This window comes from Ursus arctos, unplaced genomic scaffold (genome assembly GCF_023065955.2).
Source record: "Ursus arctos isolate Adak ecotype North America unplaced genomic scaffold, UrsArc2.0 scaffold_17, whole genome shotgun sequence".
NCBI lineage: Eukaryota > Metazoa > Chordata > Mammalia > Carnivora > Ursidae > Ursus > Ursus arctos.
The window spans coordinates 30,041,415-30,061,366 of record NW_026622841.1 but is presented as its reverse complement, the minus strand read 5'-3'; the positions used below and the strand labels follow the sequence as shown (position 1 = coordinate 30,061,366).

Sequence of the window (19,952 nt, the reverse complement as noted above, 5' to 3'; positions counted from 1 at the left end):
AATATTTCTGTAGACACTTCTTTTTCGCTGTCATCTGTAACATGTGTCCAATTTGAAATGAGAAGTGGGAGAATCATGTTATAATTAAGGTTCCTGAAGCCTGAATTAACTTTTGATATAAGTAACTTTTATAATTTGACAAAATTCTACAGGATATTATTTCTCATGCAAATAGTTTATATTGAGTTTCAAGCGATAAACTCTTTATAGAATCAAAGAAGATTACACATTTGAGAATTTAGGTGAGAATCAAAAAGTAGTAATCAAATTGAAGTTAAAGTAATACAGGCTGCTTTTTATATTCGTTTGTATGTTTAACCTGGCTTGCATGTGTTTTTCACTTTGTTTTTTTTTTTTTTGAACTGTTATTTGCAGCTGGATATTGTGTGATTACATATATACTTGGAGTTGGAGACAGACACCTGGATAACCTTTTGCTAACAAAAACAGGTAACAACTAATGGCTACTAGCAGATTTATACATTTTATATGCCAGTGATTTTTACTGTGGAATCTACTTAGTAACGAAACAAGTTACATAAGTGAAAATAAATCATATGTGTCTTTAAAGTCCCTTTATATGGTGCCTTTGAAGGCAATTCCCATCCCTTAAAAGAATCACTTTTTTTATTTTTATTTTTTTGTCAGAGAGCAGAGGAACACAAGCAGGGGGAGCAGGAGAGGGAGAAGCAGACTCCCCACTGAGCAGGGAGCCTGATGCAGGACTTGATCCCAGGACCCTGGGATCATGACCTGAGCTGAAGGTAGCCACTTAATCGACTGAGCCACCCAGGTGCCCCCAAGAATCACTTCAGTGGTAACCCAGTAACTTCAGTAGTGGCCATCTAGCCCTTACTTCTGAAATGCCTCCTTTGGTGGAAAGCCCATAATGTATACAAGCAGTCGAGTCTCTTACTGTACAGCTCTAGTTAGAGCGTTCAAATGTTCTTTCTCTTACTGAACTGTACTTAACTCACATTAACCCCTGTCTTTAATTCTTTGCTTTTCCCCTTAGAGTTCCATGGAATAATCATTCTCATCCCCCTTTTCCTCTTAACTCTTGAGCCCCTTGGTTTTAACACCATCTCTAAGCAAATAGCTTCCAAACTTACAGCTCTGTACTTCAGTCCATTTCATGAAACTTCAGAGTGAAATATCCAGCCACTAACTTGACATCCCAATTATGTGGCCAAGTTGTTACTTCCTCCATTACCTGTGTAATAATACCTGCTCCTCACCTCATTTTTTCCATCTCAGTAAATTGCAGCATCATCCACCCAAGTTGTTTAAACCCCAGGCTTAGGAGTCATTTTTAATTCTACTCTTGGAGTCATCTCACATACCAAACCTATTAGCAGGTCTTGTCTACTCTTCTCCTCCAAAATGGATCATGAAGTTACCCACTCTCTTCATTTCCACTGCCTTGACTCCATTGGAAGCCACCAACATCTTTTGGCCAAACTATTTGAATAAAATCTGAACTCTTCACTGTGGTAAAGTTGTGGCTTGCCCACACTGACCAGTTTGAATGTGTGAATGCCAAACCACTCCTGCCTCAGGCAAATGCCCCTGTTGTTTTTCTCTCTGGAAAGCTCTTCTCTCAAATCATTTCAAGTCCGACTTCAGTTATTAAGTCTGAGTTCAAGTGGCATCTCCTTAGAATAGCCTTTTCTAACTCTCCGATCTGAAATGGTGCGTACTTGCCCACTGCCCTTCTGCATCACTCTGTTGTATTTTTAAAGCACTTAACCACTAGCCGAAGCTCTTTTTTCTTGTATAATTCAACAGATATTTATTGAGCAACTACTATGTGTCAGGTATTGTTCTAGGTACTGGGGATACCAAAAAGAAGAAAACAGACACAGATCCAGGTCCTTGTGGAGCTTGTTGATTCTTATCATCTGGACTTTCAGGACTCAGGTTGCATGAGAGTAGGGACCTTGTCCATCCGGTTTGCTACTGTGCCTCCAGAGCCTTGAACAATACCTAGCTAAAATGATTGATAAATCACTGTTGCCTTAATGAATGAGTAAATATTACTGCTCTTCTGTATAGTCTTTTCTTCCCTGGGCTAAATAATTCACGTTTCTCCAGCGTTCCACAGAAAATAGATTTTAAATTACTCTTAAAATGGTCCCTCAGGTAAGAACATTTTTTGTCTTGTCAGTATTCCTCCAAATTGTGATGCCAAGAATTTAACACATCAAATGTAACTTTGTACATCAAATGTAGTCTAATTACTAATATATAAATAACCCTATTAATTCACATCATCTGGAATTTCATAAATTCAGTTTTAATTAGTGTGAAAAATTATCTGTGGTGGAAGTTGCATGTGGGAACCATGTCTGTGTCACAAGGCCAGGCAGTCCCTTTAGTAACCAGGACCAAGGAATGTCATGAACGTTCTTGCCAAATTTGCCAATTTAGCAAAGGATATTTATAAAACATTCCAGTGTGTGGAGAAAATTTTAAGTTGGAAAACGTTTTCCTGCGTTCCTTAACTTTTTCTGTTAAATCTTTTAACCACAAGAATCAAAGTGATTCCATTTGTTTTTTGTGTTGTAATCATTTTATAATTACAATGGAATTATCTGCTGTATAGAGTGGCATTACGTCTATAATGTTATTTTCACATATCTTGTCTCTTCTTTTGGAAATTGATAAATAATAGACCTTTTTCTTTTGGACTTTGAGAACTTCTTTTTGTGTGTGTGTCTGTGTGTGTGTGTGTTGATAGGGATATTTTAAGAATAAAATTTGGAAAGCGGAGTCTATTAATATACTGTGGTCCAGGTCACAGTTACTTGTTTTAGTGGAATTAGAAGTATAAAATTTCAGAAGCAGAAGGTTTTAAGCGTCTTGTCACCAGTTTTCCACTAGAGGGTGCTCCAAATTTGGCTTTAAAAAATCAAAAACTTAACCATGTGCTAGATGAGAGACATTCTCTTTCTTTTGAAACAGCATTTCTTTCAGTTATTTTTTCTTAACTGTCTTTAGTTATTTCATCCATTTATATATACAGTTACAATTTTAAGTATTACTAGGATAAATGTTTTTAATTTTCAAGTTCATTTTGAATGAAATTAAATTATATAAGGAAACACCAATTATGTCAAGACAAATGGAAGTATAATGCGTTTCTCAACTTCTAAAATTTGTAATGATTTATTTATTTATTTTTAAAGATTTTGTTTATTTATTCGACAGAGATAGAGACAGCCAGCGAGAGAGGGAACACAAGCAGGGGGAGTGGGAGAGGAAGAAGCAGGCTCATAGCGGAGGAGCCTAATGTGGGGCTCGATCCCATAACGCCGGGATCATGCCCTGAGCCGAAGGCAGACGCCCAACCGCTGTGCCACCCAGGCGCCCCTGTAATGATTTATTTTTAATTTTTTTGTGTTTATAGTCATTTTTTACTGAAAGCCCATATTTCAAAGAGTTTTTAAGTTATATTAATTACATATGTGCTATAATTAGACTTCGTATAGTTTAGACAACTATTATATATTTAAAGTGAATTTGAATGTGGTTCATTGCAGGAAATACACTTCAGTACTTGTAGTTAAAAATGCCTCAAATATCATGAAGCCCTTCCACTGTTTATTTTAGATCCATTATGCCTTCAGCACAGACTGCGACATGTTAAAGTTTTAGATTCTCTTCTCTAACTCTCCAGTCTCAGTTGTGGTGGAGCAGTTTTTGTTTGTTTTTTTTTTTTTTTAATGATAAATAACATTTCTCCCATTCTTCAACATAAAATACCTTTTGTCTTCTGACTTGCCAGCCTGAATAGATTTAGTGTCTATGACTCTGCTTTGGGATGAAAGTGGTTTGGAATGGTAATCACAGTTCCACTGATTGATCTATGCCCAGTTCCCTGGTAAGAGAGATGGAACAGAGAGGGAGAAGACACATAAGTTTCATTTTACTGGGGATTCTTGGGGATTTGCCCCCAGCATACTGTTCTACCTGTAAATTTAGATGAGACACCAAAGGTTCAGACTGGTAACTTTAGGAGCTTGTGGAGGAAAATGTTTCCCTGCATAGAAAGATTTGTAAAATGTATGCAACAATAGTGTGCAAAAATGCAAAATGTGAGTCTCGATTCCAGATTTTCCCAGAAATTCTTTTGCCCGTATTTATTGGGCTGTGGATACTCTTGCTTGGTTGAAGTATCCTCAGCTTGTCCAGCAGAGGGCGATGTGTGTCCACCATAAATGTGAAAGTCTGGAAATTCCTTTGTCAGTGTATTGCCATGTGGTCACTACATTGTTTTCCTGAAGCAAATTTGGAGTGAGTGGTATTTTACTTATTAATGCAGTGATACAGCATTTTCTGGGCAAGAAATTAAAAATTTAAGCTCTACAGTGGCATTGGAAAACGTGATTTTTTTTTTTTTTTTTTTTTTTCAGATTTGGTGCCCTTTGAGGAAGCTTTTAGAAGTTTATCCAGGGTAATTCGATTGTGGCAGGGCTCAGATGGAACATGCTTTGAGTTATCTCAACTCTTGGGAAAGTTTTTTGTTTTATGGTTTTTGGGTTTTTTTTTTTTTTTCATTTTTTAAAATTTGGGGAAAAAACAGGACCAGTATAACTGAAAAGCTTTGTTGTTTATGATATACAGACTTTACAATAGGATGAACATTTAATATTAGTATATAAATAACTGAAAAACATTCACAAGTGGAAACTAGGAGCTAGGTGTCTTTAGTAAATGGAAAGTTCTGTCTAGGTTCCAAGGATGGCTCTTCCAATCTGAAGTTGTGCATTTGTGTAGTGAGAGGAATGGTGGCATTTTGTCTGTCTCAGCACTTCAGAGTAATAAATACTCTCTGAATCTTTTGTCCAAAAGCTCGAAGTTAAGAAAGTCATTGTTAGCTTAATTGAGCACTTTTCTTCTTTATCCTTCTTTAATTTTATATGAAATTGATTCACTTCCTTTTTTAAATCTGAGGAACAGTCTTACATTGGAGTTAATATTCAGGTTCTAAAGTAAAAGTTATTGGGTTTAGTTGCCCCTTCACTGTTGGGTGACTGGGTAAGTTGTTTATGTCGGTGACTCAGTCTCTTTTCTGAATGTGCAAATAATAACAGAACCTGTCTTTGGTGATAGTGTGAGGGTTGAATAAGATAATATGGTAGAGTTTTTGTATGTACTGAGCGTATAGTAAACATTCCTTAAGGGCTGGCTAGCTGGTACGGTTTTGTTTGTTTTACTACCAGGAAATAAGAGAGCTTTCCTTTTTTGGCTTATGTAGCTTTTATTTGGAGTCATAATTTTAGACATAAAAAATAATATACTTCAAAAATTCCTTTTTCCCACCCTAAAATCTGAACTCTTTTAGGTTACTGCCTTTTAAATTCTGTTTTGAGTGGCTCTTTATTTTAGTAGTATAAGAAGGTTTGTTTGTTTGTTTGTTGGGGGTGAGGGCAGAGGGAGAGAGAGACAGAGAATCTTAAGTAGGCTCCATGCCCAGTGTGGAGCCTGATGTGGGGCTTGATCTCAGGACCCTGAGATTATGACCTGAGCTGAAATCAAGGGTTGGACACTTAACCGACTGAACCCCCCAGGTGCCCCAGTATAGGAAGGTTTATAAAAGAGAAACAGTCAATTTGATCATTGATTTCATCTTACTCTTTCTATGTTTTAAGGTAAATCTTGAGATTTTGAAAAGAAACATGTTTGATTATGTGTTTTATTTTTTTTCTTGGGGCATAACACAGTAGTTCAAAATCTTACCTAGAAAGAATTTAGTTAACTGTTCAAGTGGTGGTGCTTCCTAAGCTATTTGTATTTAAGTTAATTAGTTTGGTAGGTGAAATATACCGTAAAATCTCGATCTATAGACTTACTTTCTTAATGTGCCTATTTATTCTCTGGGACTTGAGAGAAGGGAGGAATAAAAAGCTTCATGCACTTAGTAGACACCTCATAAATGCTTTTAAAAGGAATAAATGAACTAAGTGTTTTCATGTCATTTTTATCCATCCTTAGGTTTTCTAGAATAATCTGTTTGCTGCCTACACTTATTTTTACTGTAGACTGTGGACACAGTGTTATTTGCTGATTTGATTGGTTTTTCTCAGTTCAGGAATGCAAAAGAGAACCAGACACATAAGACCGCCCCTTTTTAATCCATAAACACTTTTTTAGTCTTTATTAATCATTACTTTAGATGCTTAGATAATGAGAAGGACTTACCTTCATGTGAATAGTTTTCTTTTTAGACATTGTTTGAAATGTGAGTTTTTGAAAGTTTCTTGAATATTCAGTATCAGGAAGTCAGCCTTCTTATGTTTATTGAAACCTATCAGAAAGAAAAGGTTAATGGTTGCTGTTAAGAGTGCTGTTTTTTTTTTTTAAGTTTGTTTTAGAAGGACATCATTTCTTCTCATTAGAAGGAATAAAAAATGATAAAGTGCTATACTCTTTGTGCTTAAGGAGCTGGAAATTACCTCATTGAGAAAGTAACTTAGACTGAGTCATGAAGAATGTGTTGGGTTTCTATGGGATACAAGTGGAAAAAAAGCACACATTCCAGTAAAAATACCCAGAAGCTGAAATAAGCAATACCTTTGCAGGTAATATATAAGTTGGTTAGATTGGTTTAAAGTCACATTGTGGAGACAAATCAATCTACCTCCTTTTGTATCACCTTTTATATGGCAAAGCTTAATTCAACCACTGAAGTAAAACTGTAGATTTGGATATTACCTTTCTTTTTTTTAAGTTTTCTTATTAGGTGATATATTTCTTAAAGCTGGGTAGACACTGTATTTTTTTCTTTTGCAATAAGTGATTTTGGAGAGGGTTAAATTTTAATGTACTTTAAAGCATTCAAGTTCAAGTTCCACCATAGACTAGCAACCATAAATTAGATTAATAAAAAGTACATTTTTATAGTGACCTCTTGAACAAAAAATGTGTCAATTTTTAAAGTAATGAGGTTGTACCACACAGGGAAACTGTAACCATTAGCGTTGAATATGAGTTTTAATTCATTGAGGTAATTCACCTTGCCAGTATCCCCTCCACAGTGACCTAACTGCAGTTGAGAGTTGTATTAGTATAAAGTAGATCAGGAGTCCTCAAGCTTTGGCTTGTATCAGTATCACCCGAAGAGCAAGTTAAATTACAGGTTGCTGGGCCTCAGGCTCAGTTTCTGATTCAGTACGTATGGTAAAGGTCTGAGAATTTGTTTCAGTAGCAAAGAAACTATCCATAATTATCTGAAAAGGTTATTAAAATTATCGTTCCTCCTAAAAGTCCATATCTATTTAGAGGCTGGATTTTCTTCTCTTACTTAAAGCAAAATATCATGATAGGTAGAAAGAATCAAATATGAGAATCCAGCTGTCTCCTATTAACCCAGACATTAAAGAGATTTGCAAAATGTAAGGAGTGCCACTCACCTCACCAAATTTTTTTGTATTAGAAAATAGTTATTAATCAGAAAAAAAATGTTAAAATCTTGTTGATTTATTATTTTTAGGTTAATACCTTTAAAAGGTCTCAGTTTTAATTTTAAATGCAGTAAATATCAATAGACATAGCCCAACTAAGGCTTATTGGGGGCCCTCAATAATTTTTAAGAGCATACAAGGGCCCTGAGACAAAAAAATTTTAGAATTGATCATCAAAGGCCATTGTAGTTCTTTTGGTTTTGTTTTGTTTTGTTTTGATCTTCCAAGGGTTTCTGTTCTTCTTTAGACATTAAAATAGTTCTCCAGAAGAAAAGAATACTTCAGGGAATAAAACCTTTATTGGCTTTAATGACTACAGGAAAAATGAAAATATATAACATTTAAAAATTTGTTTTTCTTGAATAGTCTGTCCCCTTTTCATTAGTTAGCTTAATTTTGTCCCTATTCATAAGAAACCTAAGATCTTAACAGTTGAATATGAAAAAATTACATGAAATATTTAGCAGATAATTGGAATGTTTATACTGATCTGTACTTACATATGTCTTATTGTTCTTCATTACTCAAAAACTATTACTGAAAAATATTTGATCACTACTATGCTTTTAACTATAAGTGAAAATAGCTCTAACCAAGTATATTGTAAGGGCTTAACTAACTATTAAGTACTGGGAGTATTGGGACTGTAGCTTAGGGAGTATTTTTAATTTCAAAAATATAGGTTCCATTGTATCAGTAAGTGGTTGTTCGCCACCTTCTTTTTTTCTAGGTTTCATGGTAGGACCCTTCAACATTCACATAAGAAAACATAAGAAAAATGCAACATTCATGTAAGAAATAAAGCATTTTGTGGAAAAAATAGTAAAATGTAAGGTCGTATGCAAAGAAACGAAAGAGTGGGAAACTTACTATAGAGTGGCAGGGAAGAATATGTGAATTTGGGGCTTGTGTGGGATTTTCAAAAACAGAGTTTGGATTATGGGGAACAGAAGTGAGTCAAGTAGAAGGAATAAGCAGAGGTGTGAAAAAATGGAAAAAGTACAATTTTGAGATCGGTCATATGTAATTATTGGATAGACAAAAGGGAAATTAAAAAAAGCAGTATCTGTTCTCTTTAATCCAAGAACTACAAACGCTTTGAGCCACAATTTTAGAAATAAGTTAATGTCACTTATTAAAATAACTGGGAAATTTAATTAGCACCTCTTATTCCCTTTGTATTTCAAGTCAGGGACAAAAGGGGGTATTACAATCAACATTCAGTTTGTTTTATATACACTTTATCTCTTGACTGTTTAAGATTAATAGATTTGTTAATAGATTTGAATAAGCACATACTTTCTGAATTTCTTAAACATTTTTTTTTAATTTCATGAAGTGCATTTTAAAAATCATTACAAGTTTCACTTTAGACACTAACTTTAAAAGAGCCATTCCCTTTGGTATCAACGAGGATGAATTTTCTTAAAACATTAATAGCCTCTTTTCAGAATACATGACTCTTTGAACTTGCAAATAATGGTTTCATTGTTAGATACTGAATCCTTTATGCCTTATAATTAAGCAGTAATCCTGTTCTTTGAGAGTTTTCTTACAAGAAGGATAGATATATACCCTCCATTTGCAAGCAGTGATGCAGAGCTGACATTGGAATTCCAGTAATGCCTGTAGTGAAATGGAGAAAAGTGGAGCTAGGAATCCTATTAAAGGATGGATCCCATTAAATAAGCCTTCTGTGATGGCTGATACAGTTTGATATTAGGGTAGCATGATTTATTTTAAAAAATCAGTTTTGAATCAAAGATTGGTCAGATAGGTTATCTGCTTAAGTGCTGAGTATTATTAGAGATTATATTGGTAACAAAACAAAACATATTTTTTTGAAGATTCATTTATTTCAGAGAGAGAGTTTGTGCAAGTTGGGGGAGGGGCAAAGGGAGAGGGAAAGAAATCCCTCAAGCAGACTCCCTTCCGAGTTGGGAGCCCAGCACGGGGCGGGATCTCACAACCCTGAGATCATGACCTGAGCCCAAACCAAGACTCAGCCTCGTAACTGACTGAGCCACCAGGCACCCCAAAACAAAACATTATTTAAATAATTTAAAAAAACCAAGGAAGGTTTATCTGTACCTATAATATTGTAAGCCTCTCATCTCTTTAACTCTTGAAGGATAGAATGGTATTTGTCTAACAAATTTGTAGAACATAAATGGGAACTCAGAGTGAGAGTAAAGCACAAAATAAGGAGCTTAGTTTAGCTGAACAGAGGATACATGTTTAGTTGATGGCAGTGAATTCCTTAACAGAAGTCGATCAGGGACTTTTTACCAAATCATGGAAAATTCAGTGATGGCATATTCCCTTGAACCTTAAAGGATTAGGTGATGATGCTTTCCCAGGAAGTACTACAGTTATCAAACTCCTTATTCTAAAAGTAGTTTCTCATCTTTTTGGGGAAGATGGACTTCCCTTGAGAATTTGGGGAAGTCTATGGATTTCCCCCAATTTTATTGTGGTTAGGGACCTCTGAAGTCCATTTTGGAATTCTGAAATGGTGTTTTTCAATCATGAGTAATACACAGAACTGTTTTCAATAGCAGTAAAACCCATTGTGTTGATATTACATTTTATAATCTTGAATATGTATGACATAAAATCTGATATTAACTTCTTATGCATCTACTTTTCTGTAACTATAAGGTAAAAGCAGATTTATAAATTAAATCATGTTACAGACTGGCAAAATGTAATCCAGCAACATTAATGTGACAGATGAAGTAATGTTGAAACTAAATTGTCACTTGTAGGGTGAATATGGTACAGATAGTATAGCATGAGTTTGAGTTCAGAGTGCCATTAATATCGTATCCCATGTGAATATTCTTAAACTGCTTTTCTCTCCTTGAACTACTTTATAACCTTTGTTCAGGATGTTATATAATTTCAAGGTATAACCACTTCTGCTTCTGTTAGTGTCAGCTTGAAACAATTGAAGTAGCTTTGTTGTTTAATACCAACCCCCTCAAAAACACTGAAATTACAGGATAGTACTAAGTAGTAAGGATCTAGGTGATCCAGACTCAGACTCTACTTATTTTATCATGGAAACGAAGATACAAAAATTTTAAAACAAACAACTTCTCACAAGAACTCTCTGGTTTCTAGAAGGAAATTTTTGTATTAACAATGTTTTTAAAAGTTGTCTAAAACTGTAAATGTGAAATTGAGATATCCTTGGTTAAATACATGCAGAATAGTCACACAGTGCTTCTTCATGCTAGGCACTATCCTCGGTTTCTGTACTATATAAAAATAAATGAAGCAGGATTCTTGATTATAAGACTCTTAATGGTTCAGGAAGAGTTTAGCTTGGGGGAGAAAGCTAAGTGAACAAACAATTTCATTACACACTTTGCTGAAGTGTTTTGATATGAATAGGTGGAGTAGGAGCCTCACTAGTAACTCCCTACCAGATGCGTGCCAGATGCATGCCTTGTAGGTAGCCCTGGTGTAAGCTAGAGGAACCATTTTGCTAAGCTGTTGCTCTGTTATTTTGGGGGGGACAACACCCCTTTTTAATTCTCTACAGGTTCCTTGCTCTCTATATCTAATTGTAATTCCTTCTCCCTTCACCTCCTATCTGTCATTTACTGTAATAGATAGACACATTTGTTTAAAAAGTTCTTATGAGACTTCCATCAGTTCTCCAATTTGAACAGAACATTTTAAGCCTGGTATAAGCTTAAAAAAAAAAAGACAAGGAGATTGATGTGGATAAAAGGAAAACTGGTTTTCAGTGCAGTGGTTGCATTGATAATGGTCACTTATTCTATCTATAGCCAGCGATGATAGTGTTTAAACCTCCAGATACTTGTTTTTATGCGTATACGTGTGTATAAACAGTTGTTTCTCTTCATACATGAACCCTGTGTCCTAGATGTAGTACAATGTCTGCTCTCTACTCCAGATCATTTTCAGCATAGTTTTCTTTAGAGTTGTGTGAAAATAGCACCAGTGTCTGTGAATTTTACTTAAATTTAATATCATTATTGCCTTAAATTTGGACTTTTTTTTATTACCTGGCCTTGGCAGATCTAAAGTTCTTTCTCATTTTCAAAGTTGTATAGCATTTCCAACTTAATGTATTATTTAGTTTTTCATTGTAAGAACAGTGTCTGGGAAGAGTTGCAAATAATAAGATTGCTTATCCCTTTAATATTTAATTTTACTAATTCCTGGCAGTTGTGGTCTCAAGTATAAGGGACATAAATACCAGTTCAGTGTATTTTAAACATCTTTAAGATGGTAGTTATTAATATTTATTTTTGAACAGAGTTCAGTATTTTAAATTTTTTTAAAAAGTGGTATTTGAAGTATTTAAGATAATCATTTCTAAGCACCTTTAAAAGACCTGGTCATTAGATATTAAATAGCTTGATTTGGTTTTGCGTTCAGACTAGATGATTTTTTCCTCTTAGGGATATAGCTTCTAAAATGGGACGAGGCTATGGGTGTAATCATTCTTGACTTAAATGAGGTTTTTCGTTATTTTGCTTGACACACTCATCTGTAGCTTAGTTGGAAATAATTACAATGACAGCAGACATTTAGACCATTTTCTGTATACCTGATACTGTGTTAAGTATTAAATGTATTATCTCTTTTAATTCTGTCTTATGAGGTAATTAACAACCTATTTTGCAGCTTAGAAAGTGAGGCTTAGAAACATTAAGTGGCTTTGTCAGGGTCACATACCTGATCAAGTGAAACATGAAGGTGTCAGTTGTACAGCAATTATACTGCTGACTCAGAGGGCCTGCCCTTGCATCACTGTTCACCTGGGACTTCGTGGCCACACCTGGAGTCATTCTGTGCCCATCATTGTTTTCTATTTCCAACAGTGACCTAATGATGGAGTATAACATTCACGAGTAACATAATAATGCTCAGAGAAAGAGGTAGAGGGTTTAGCTAACGTGTTAATGGTAGAATTAATGTATAAAAATATTTTGCAAGATGGCAAAACTATGCCCAAACTCACTACATGTACTTGAAGGAGGAGAATTTGTGGCTGCTGCCCTTGAAGGGGCGGCGAGGGTACCTGAACTTCCCAAATACATGATGAAGGATAGGTTTTCACATAAAACAGGTCATATAATGTATTACAAGACAAACAAGAATGGGCAGATTGCACTAGGGAGATTTTTGGCTGACATTTTAAATGAATTCATTCCTTCTTTCAACAGTAAATGCCTACTGTGTGCCAGAAACTGTTCTGAGGCTGGGGATACGGCCGCACGCAAAACGGGCGTAAATTCCTGCCCTGGCGGAGCGTGGGTTGTAGGATCCAGGGGGTACTTTTTCTGTTAAAATGTATCCTCTTTTATACCTACTTGTAAATCACAGGATGCTTTATGAATTCAATGGTGAATCATTCTCTAAAGTGAATGATGGGTCACATTCTTATATATCTTGTCTGTGGGCTTAGGTAACTGTCCTAGGGTTTGTCGTCATGGGCACTGTAGCTGTCTTCAGACATTTAGGCATAAATCCTGTGGCTTCCTAGTCTGCAGCTACCGAGTGACATGGATTAGTTGAAAATGGTTCAGATGCAGCTAAAGAATGTAATCTGAAATTTGGGAATTTTGTTTTGTTTTGGTAAGGGGAGCAGTGATAAGTTAAAGGATTCATCTCAGGAGTACTTAAAAGAAAAGGTCTTCTGCTTATGAATGGGGTTTGTGTAAACTTTAGCATGAGGAATTGGCTACAAAATACTAATTTCTGCTAATACCTTAAAAAGTTATCTAGCCTTTGGCTGTCTTTGATTTTGAAGATGTAAAAGTGGAATATAATTTAATATTACTCTGAGATTATTTTAACTGTAGTTTCATCTGACTAAATGTAAAGTTAAAGTGAACTCCAAAATGCTCTGAAGACCACTCCCAAGCCTGGGTTAAGAGGATTAAACAATTTAATAGACTTCATCTATTCTTTATGAAGAGACACTGCTTATACCAATTATATGACATATCCCCTTCTCAGTTTTTAAAGATAATTCTGGAAACAAATGAGTTTCTTATCAACATCCAGGCAAACTCTTCCACATAGACTTTGGATATATTTTGGGTCGGGATCCGAAGCCTCTTCCTCCTCCAATGAAGCTGAATAAAGAAATGGTAGAAGGAATGGGGGGAACCCAGAGTGAGCAGTACCAAGAGTTCCGTAAACAGTGTTACACGGCTTTTCTCCACCTTCGAAGGTAAGTTGGTTTGCTTGACATAAAGAATTTTGATAAATTCATTTCATAGAGCAAGGAAAGGAGTTGTTCAAATGTATACATTCTTTAGCATCACTCTTCTCCAGAATGACACAGGCAAAAGGATTTCTTAACGCATATTTGATTTCTATTTTGATAAATAGTCTGATAGCAAAAGAAAAAAGAATTTCTTGCTTTCCTACTAATTATTTGATTGCTAAATGCCACCAAATAGGAAGCTTACATTACATAAGATTAGGCAAACAGGGAGGCTTCAAAATCAGAGGGTTAAAGTCATTTTAATAAAATATACTCTGTGTGCTTTGACAGTGCTGGGATGGAGAAAAGATTAAGAGCCTTCATAACCATTCACATCTCCCCAAAGCCAGTCTTGAAGGATTATAATCATGATGTTGAGTTCTTGTCCTTCTCCCAAGCTCACTTCGTACTTCTTTATCGAAGAATGAAGCATTTAGCTTATTTAAAGTGATACTAATCCATTCATTTTTATTCTGTAGCAACTTTATCAGCCTTAGTTTCGATTGCTCTTCAGGAGCATTTAGGAGTTTGTTAAATGATGGGAGAATAAATGTTACATATGATTTTGTCTCTTTTTAGCACCTTATCCGTCATCCTGCTAAAGGAAAAAAGTTGGTTTTTCTCTGCCCCTTCTTTCTCCAGTGCTACTCTGTCTCTGCTTTCTTCATCCTAGTTTACTTAGGACTTAACATCATATATCATCAGAAAAAAAAAATAAGTCATGTTTGTTAAATTTAGGACATGGTTATGGTGATTAGTCAAAAATGACAGGATCAGTTGACCCAACTTAACTATGCAGAAACTCCCAGCCCAGGAGACATACCTTCTTTCACCTCTTCCCAGTGAAAATATTCAACTGGTAGACAGTAAGTTGCCTATGCATGTGGGCTCTGTCTCGTTTGTCTTTGTAACCTCAGTTACTCATGTAGTGGTTAGAATACAGACACTCTGTATGTTTATTAAATGAGAACCCCCAGAATTTCTGCTTCATATCTGGGGTGAGGTCATGTTCCTGGGTGATGTTGATGCTGCTGGTCCTAGGAGAATGGCTGGACTCTATTAATCGGAGTTCATCTTCTCAGTGACTCATTAGGCCTTCATTGTTAACTTAACCACGTGTCACAAACTCCGATGTGCATGTTACAAACAGCCACACTATTTATCCTTTAGGTGGCAGAGTGACTCAGTTTGACTTACCAGAAATGCTGAAAGAATAATGAAATCAGTGCTCTTTGATTTGTCTGTTGATGCAGAAGCACTTTCAGAGAGATGAGATGAGAGTTCCACTTTAATATCTGGGATTTTTAATTTAAAATAGTCAAAGCCTACCAAAAACTAGATGGAACCATGACATTCTCAGTGATGAGGCAGACAGAATGATATGAAATGATAACTGGAGAAATGTCAAAGGTGCTCTATCTTACTGAAAGCAGAAGGAAAACAATGTGCTTTATAAACTGTCATTGATAATGGATTAGTAGCAATTCAGTAGAAGGAGAAAACAGGCAGGTTATTAATGTGAAGCCAAAGTTAACTTTCATCACTACTAAGAAAAATCACAGAGATTAATCTAAATAATTTTATGTTAAGTCTCCATGAAAACTGCTTTATTTTTTATTTTTTAAAATTTCACAATACTTTGGTTAAGGTCAGCTGGACCCCAATATTTTAATCAACTTTTATTTTTCTTATTTTTAATTTTTTAAAAGATTTCATTTATTTGTCTTAGAGGGAGAGAGTGCAGTGGGGAGGGGCAGAAGGAGAGGGAGAGAGAATCTCAAGCATAATCCATGCTGAGCACAGAGCCTGTTGTGGGGCTTGATCTCACAACCCTGAGATCACTACCTGAGCGGAAACCAAGAGTCAGACGCTTAACCAACTGAGCCACCCAGGTGCCTGCATTTATTTTTTAATGTTGTATTTTAGAACATGGTTCTGTTAGTAAAAATATTGCCTTTATGCCATAAGAATTAACCTGATTCTTGAAAGTGTGTTTAGAACTAAGGTTATTTGGCACTTTTTTAAAATTAGGGTTTGTAGGTATGATAAACCACCTTCTTTTCATGGTTTCTGTTGACTGGTGATCATTTTCTGCAGCAAAAAACCATTCACTAACATTGGACCAAGTAAACAGAGCGGTCCCTTTTGAACTAACTTATGATTGGTTACAATCGTATAGATGTCAGAACACATTTTATGGTGTTATGATTCTCATGTAACAAAATACATCATCATCTCTTTTATTAACCAATACCTAATACATCAATAATTGGTAAATTTGGTTTTTGAATACTGTCTCATATCAAGAGTAATGCTGAAGTATTTTAAGTGTCCAAGGAAAACATAACTCCTTCTCTAAACCCACGTATATGCCAAACATTAATAGATACTTAGGATACAAAGACAGCCTAAATTTACCAGTAAAAGTACTGAAATTAGGAATGCATTTGACTATATCAAATAAAGTTCTTACATTGTCTGAGAATGTTTGCATAGTTAACAAACGCCGTGACTCTATTGATCATACTTCATTTTGTCATTAACTTCATTGTTCTCCCTCCTTGAAGTAGTACACTTGTTAAATAAATCTCTTTTTTGTAGGATTCTTCTTCAATATTTGTTGCATGCAAAGTGGATATACTGTAGGAGAAGTAGACCTCTGGAAACCTCACTTAATGTAGTTAAATGCATTTCTCTTTTTAGTATTGAAGGTTTTCGATGAACAATTTAGACCATCTTTGGATGACCTTATATTTTCTTTTGATAATGGTTTTAAAGATGTCTAGTAACCTTTAAATCAATTTTTCTGGGTAGAATATTGAATGAGCTATTTAATTTATACTTTCCTTTTGGGGATCACGTGCCCTATCTTAAATAGAAAATGCAGATTCGTAGCAACAGATGTAAAAGATTAATACAGTTAAGGTAGTGACAGATTTTCTACAAATTGGATGTTTAAGCTTCTTATACAATATCCCATTTTATATTTATTTACATTTTGTTTTCTTTTGCTGCAATAATAGCAGCATGGGTGGCTAAATTAAAACCAACAGATAATCTAGAAAACATTAATATTTCCTTTTAAAAAAGGAACACACATACGCTTCCATGAAGGCAAACATTTTAACATAGATCCTGGCTGCCCATTAGAATTACCTGGGGGAACTTTAGGGGGAAAAATGGCTTTGAGGCCTATCAAATTTGCTTGGTCTGGGATTGGACTTAGGAATTAATATTTTTAAGAAGCTCCCAGGTGAGTCTAATGGGCAGCCAGTTTTGAGAACCTCTGAAATATCCTTTTCAAAATTGAGCCTTGTTTTCCCCTCCTTGTGTTACTCTGTGTGTCTACCCTATGATGTATTCCTGAGATTCCCTTATGGCAAGATTGGGAAAAACTGTATAGTCAGCAGAGCAGAGTGCAAATAATTGAGGGTTCATTGAAAGAGCATATTTTTTTCATGACATAATACATAGCAGCTGGCTGTACTGTGCTGATACCATGCATGGTCCTTGCAGCCCTCTCAAGTGGATCTTCTTGATTTCCATGTCCTACCTTTCTCAAAGCTTGGTGCCCTCCTTGGTCCCTATTGCAACTTCCAAACCATTTCTTTCCTTGCTTGCTTAAAGAAGAAAAGTGTAAGCACACATACCATGAGATCACACCAATAGATATTCTCCCCACTGCTACCTATTGTGTATCTCCCCATCACACTCTGTTTCTTGAAAACTTGTGTTGCCTTCTTCATGACTGCTGCTGTGATTTCACCATTCAGACATTGAATGCTCCAGCCATGACCTGATGTCTGAGGGCCTTGTTCTCTTCCTATAGAGCCAACCTTGTCCACTCCCTCTCATCAGTACCATTAATTTACCCCTCCAAAATCTCAATCACAAGCTTTCCACTCTCTGACCAACATCTGTCCTTACAGCTAATTTTTGCATTATACTCATTCCTGGAAGTCTGCAACCTCATTGATAGATCCAGTCTTGTTGCCATTCCACCATATAAAATCTACCTTATAGTCTCACTTTTCTCTTTTCCCCACTGAATTTTATGGCCTCAAACTATGATCACTGCCCTTCTCTCTCAACTTTCTTACACATTTTTATCCAGTCCTGTAACCTCACCTGCTGACCCTTCATCTCTAATCAGAACTGTGTGTCTTCCTATTTCATGCAGTGCAACAGCTGTATGTTACTAAAGAAAAGCCAGCAGCCACGGTGTTCGCACCATTAGTTTTAAATAGTGGTTCTCAGTTTGACCTATTTTACACTACCCTTTCCCCCAAAGCACATTTTGCAATGTCCACAGACAGTTTTGGTTGTCACAACTGGGTGAGTACCACTGGCGTCTAGTGGGAAGTAGGCAGGGGTATCACTAGACATTGTACTCCTGCTGTAGTTCTTTATTCTCTTTCACAACCCATCTGCTTTAAAAAGGTCAATTCTCGCTGTCTCCACTAACTTGCCTCCTTTTCTTCCTTCAGCCTTCTCCAGTAAGACTTCCAGCCCTACTCTGCTATTAAAACTAATTTTATCAAGATATACAGTTACCTATACCAAATCTAGTGGCCGCTTTGCTTCCTAGCATCTTTGACACAGTTGAGCACTCCTTTGTTCCTGAAAACCTTTCTTAGATTTGATGTAACCCACTCCTCTGTTTTCTTTTTGCCTTGTTGGCTACTTCTGCCAACTTGTGCCTTTTTATATAATGCATAAGTAGATGGCTAGCATAGAGGTCCTGTATCACCTAATGCCTGATCTCCATCCCTAGAGAAGACATGGAGGGTACTTGTTGATACTTTTACTGAGATCAGCTAAAAGCCTTTATTGCCTAAAAACAAAGCTTCATTTACTCACATCCGTCCCCAAAGTCAAACCTGAATCTCTTCTATCGCTACAGTTCTAAGAAGGGGCCATCCAGAAAAATTATAACTGTGTAAGGGAAGAATGTTCTGGAGCAGGAGGTGGATTATGCCCAGGATACACTTATACCTTCCCCACAAGGCTCCACTTCTGGATATGAACATTTGGAGTCATACCATTCTTTTTAGAGGGAGAGGAAGTAGAAGAGTTTGAGCATTGGTGAGGATAAACCTTTAGTTCCTATAGGGCCAGCATAGTCCAAAGATGGTATTATTTATATATCTAACCTATCTTTAATTGAGTACTAGCTATTTTCTCCTTCATTTAGGATTGCTTATATCCAGATGAGCTGCCGTAGTTCCTAGAATGGTGATTAATAGCCCTGGAGGGATATTCCTGAATGATTAGTGGGATGACTGTATATCTCTTTCATTCCTTTAGCCGTGACACACTGAGGTGGTCTTAAGGTAGCAGATTCTTGATATCATCTAGCAAAGACAGTTCTTCAGTGTTTAGTAAATGCTAATTAGGTATAAAGTGGAATCTCCTTAGATTTCTCCTAAAAAGAATATCCTTATGTAAGAATGAAATGAATGACATTAGATGACTACTTCAAAAGTTTATCCCGTAGTGCGAGACATAGAAAGGGCATTATATCGAGACCCCAGAATAAGATACTTTTTCAAAGCTTGCTTTTCATTGAGACCAACTGATAATGGCACATTCTGTATTCTGGAAGAGTTATAGTAAAGATCCAGGTACAACTGCTTCTAGGAGTATTCTTGACAGGAGAAGGAACTCCAGAAGTCTAACACATTGCTATTTTTTTTTCTTTCCCACTCTTCTTTAGGTATTCTAACCTGATTTTGAACTTGTTTTCCCTGATGGTGGATGCAAACATTCCAGATATTGCTCTTGAACCAGATAAGACTGTGAAAAAGGTAATTTTTGTACATTGTCAGGTATCATAGTCTACTTTTCATATATAAAGGACGTTAAGGTTTTAATAACTCATTTCCTCTTGATGTCCTTGACTCTAGGCTCTGAAGTAACATAAATTAAGAAAGAGACCTTTTGTATAATTTTTTCACCTTCCAGAATGCAACAGCTTCTCTGGTCCCTGCAGCCAGTTCTGTTCATACCCACAGTCACATGACTAGGTCATTGATGTATCTACAGAGAAAGCTTACTACTACTACCCCTGTTTTTTTTTATTCCCTAGAAAGTTTAGCTCTTCTTTAATACTCCTGATAGGATATCTGATTCTTGCACTCCTAGACCGTGCATGCTAAAGATCAGAGACAAAATATTATAATCCTAACTAGGAGAAAAGACCATTTTTTATCCTTCCTATCCATATCCTT

At 35.9% G+C, this 19,952-nt stretch overlaps 1 protein-coding gene across 3 annotated transcripts in view; it reads left to right on the top strand.

The window, feature by feature from the left end:
• Positions 1-19,952, top strand: part of PIK3C3 (phosphatidylinositol 3-kinase catalytic subunit type 3) — a 138,466-nt gene that overhangs the window by 100,871 nt on the left and 17,643 nt on the right. For all 3 annotated transcript variants that reach the window (XM_026496225.4, XM_044382970.3, XM_057313118.1), the window contains 3 exons: positions 376-450; positions 13,518-13,686; positions 19,439-19,529. In XM_026496225.4, coding sequence (XP_026352010.3) covers positions 376-450; positions 13,518-13,686; positions 19,439-19,529 — 335 coding nt within the window. The remainder of the gene's footprint in view (positions 1-375; positions 451-13,517; positions 13,687-19,438; positions 19,530-19,952) is intronic.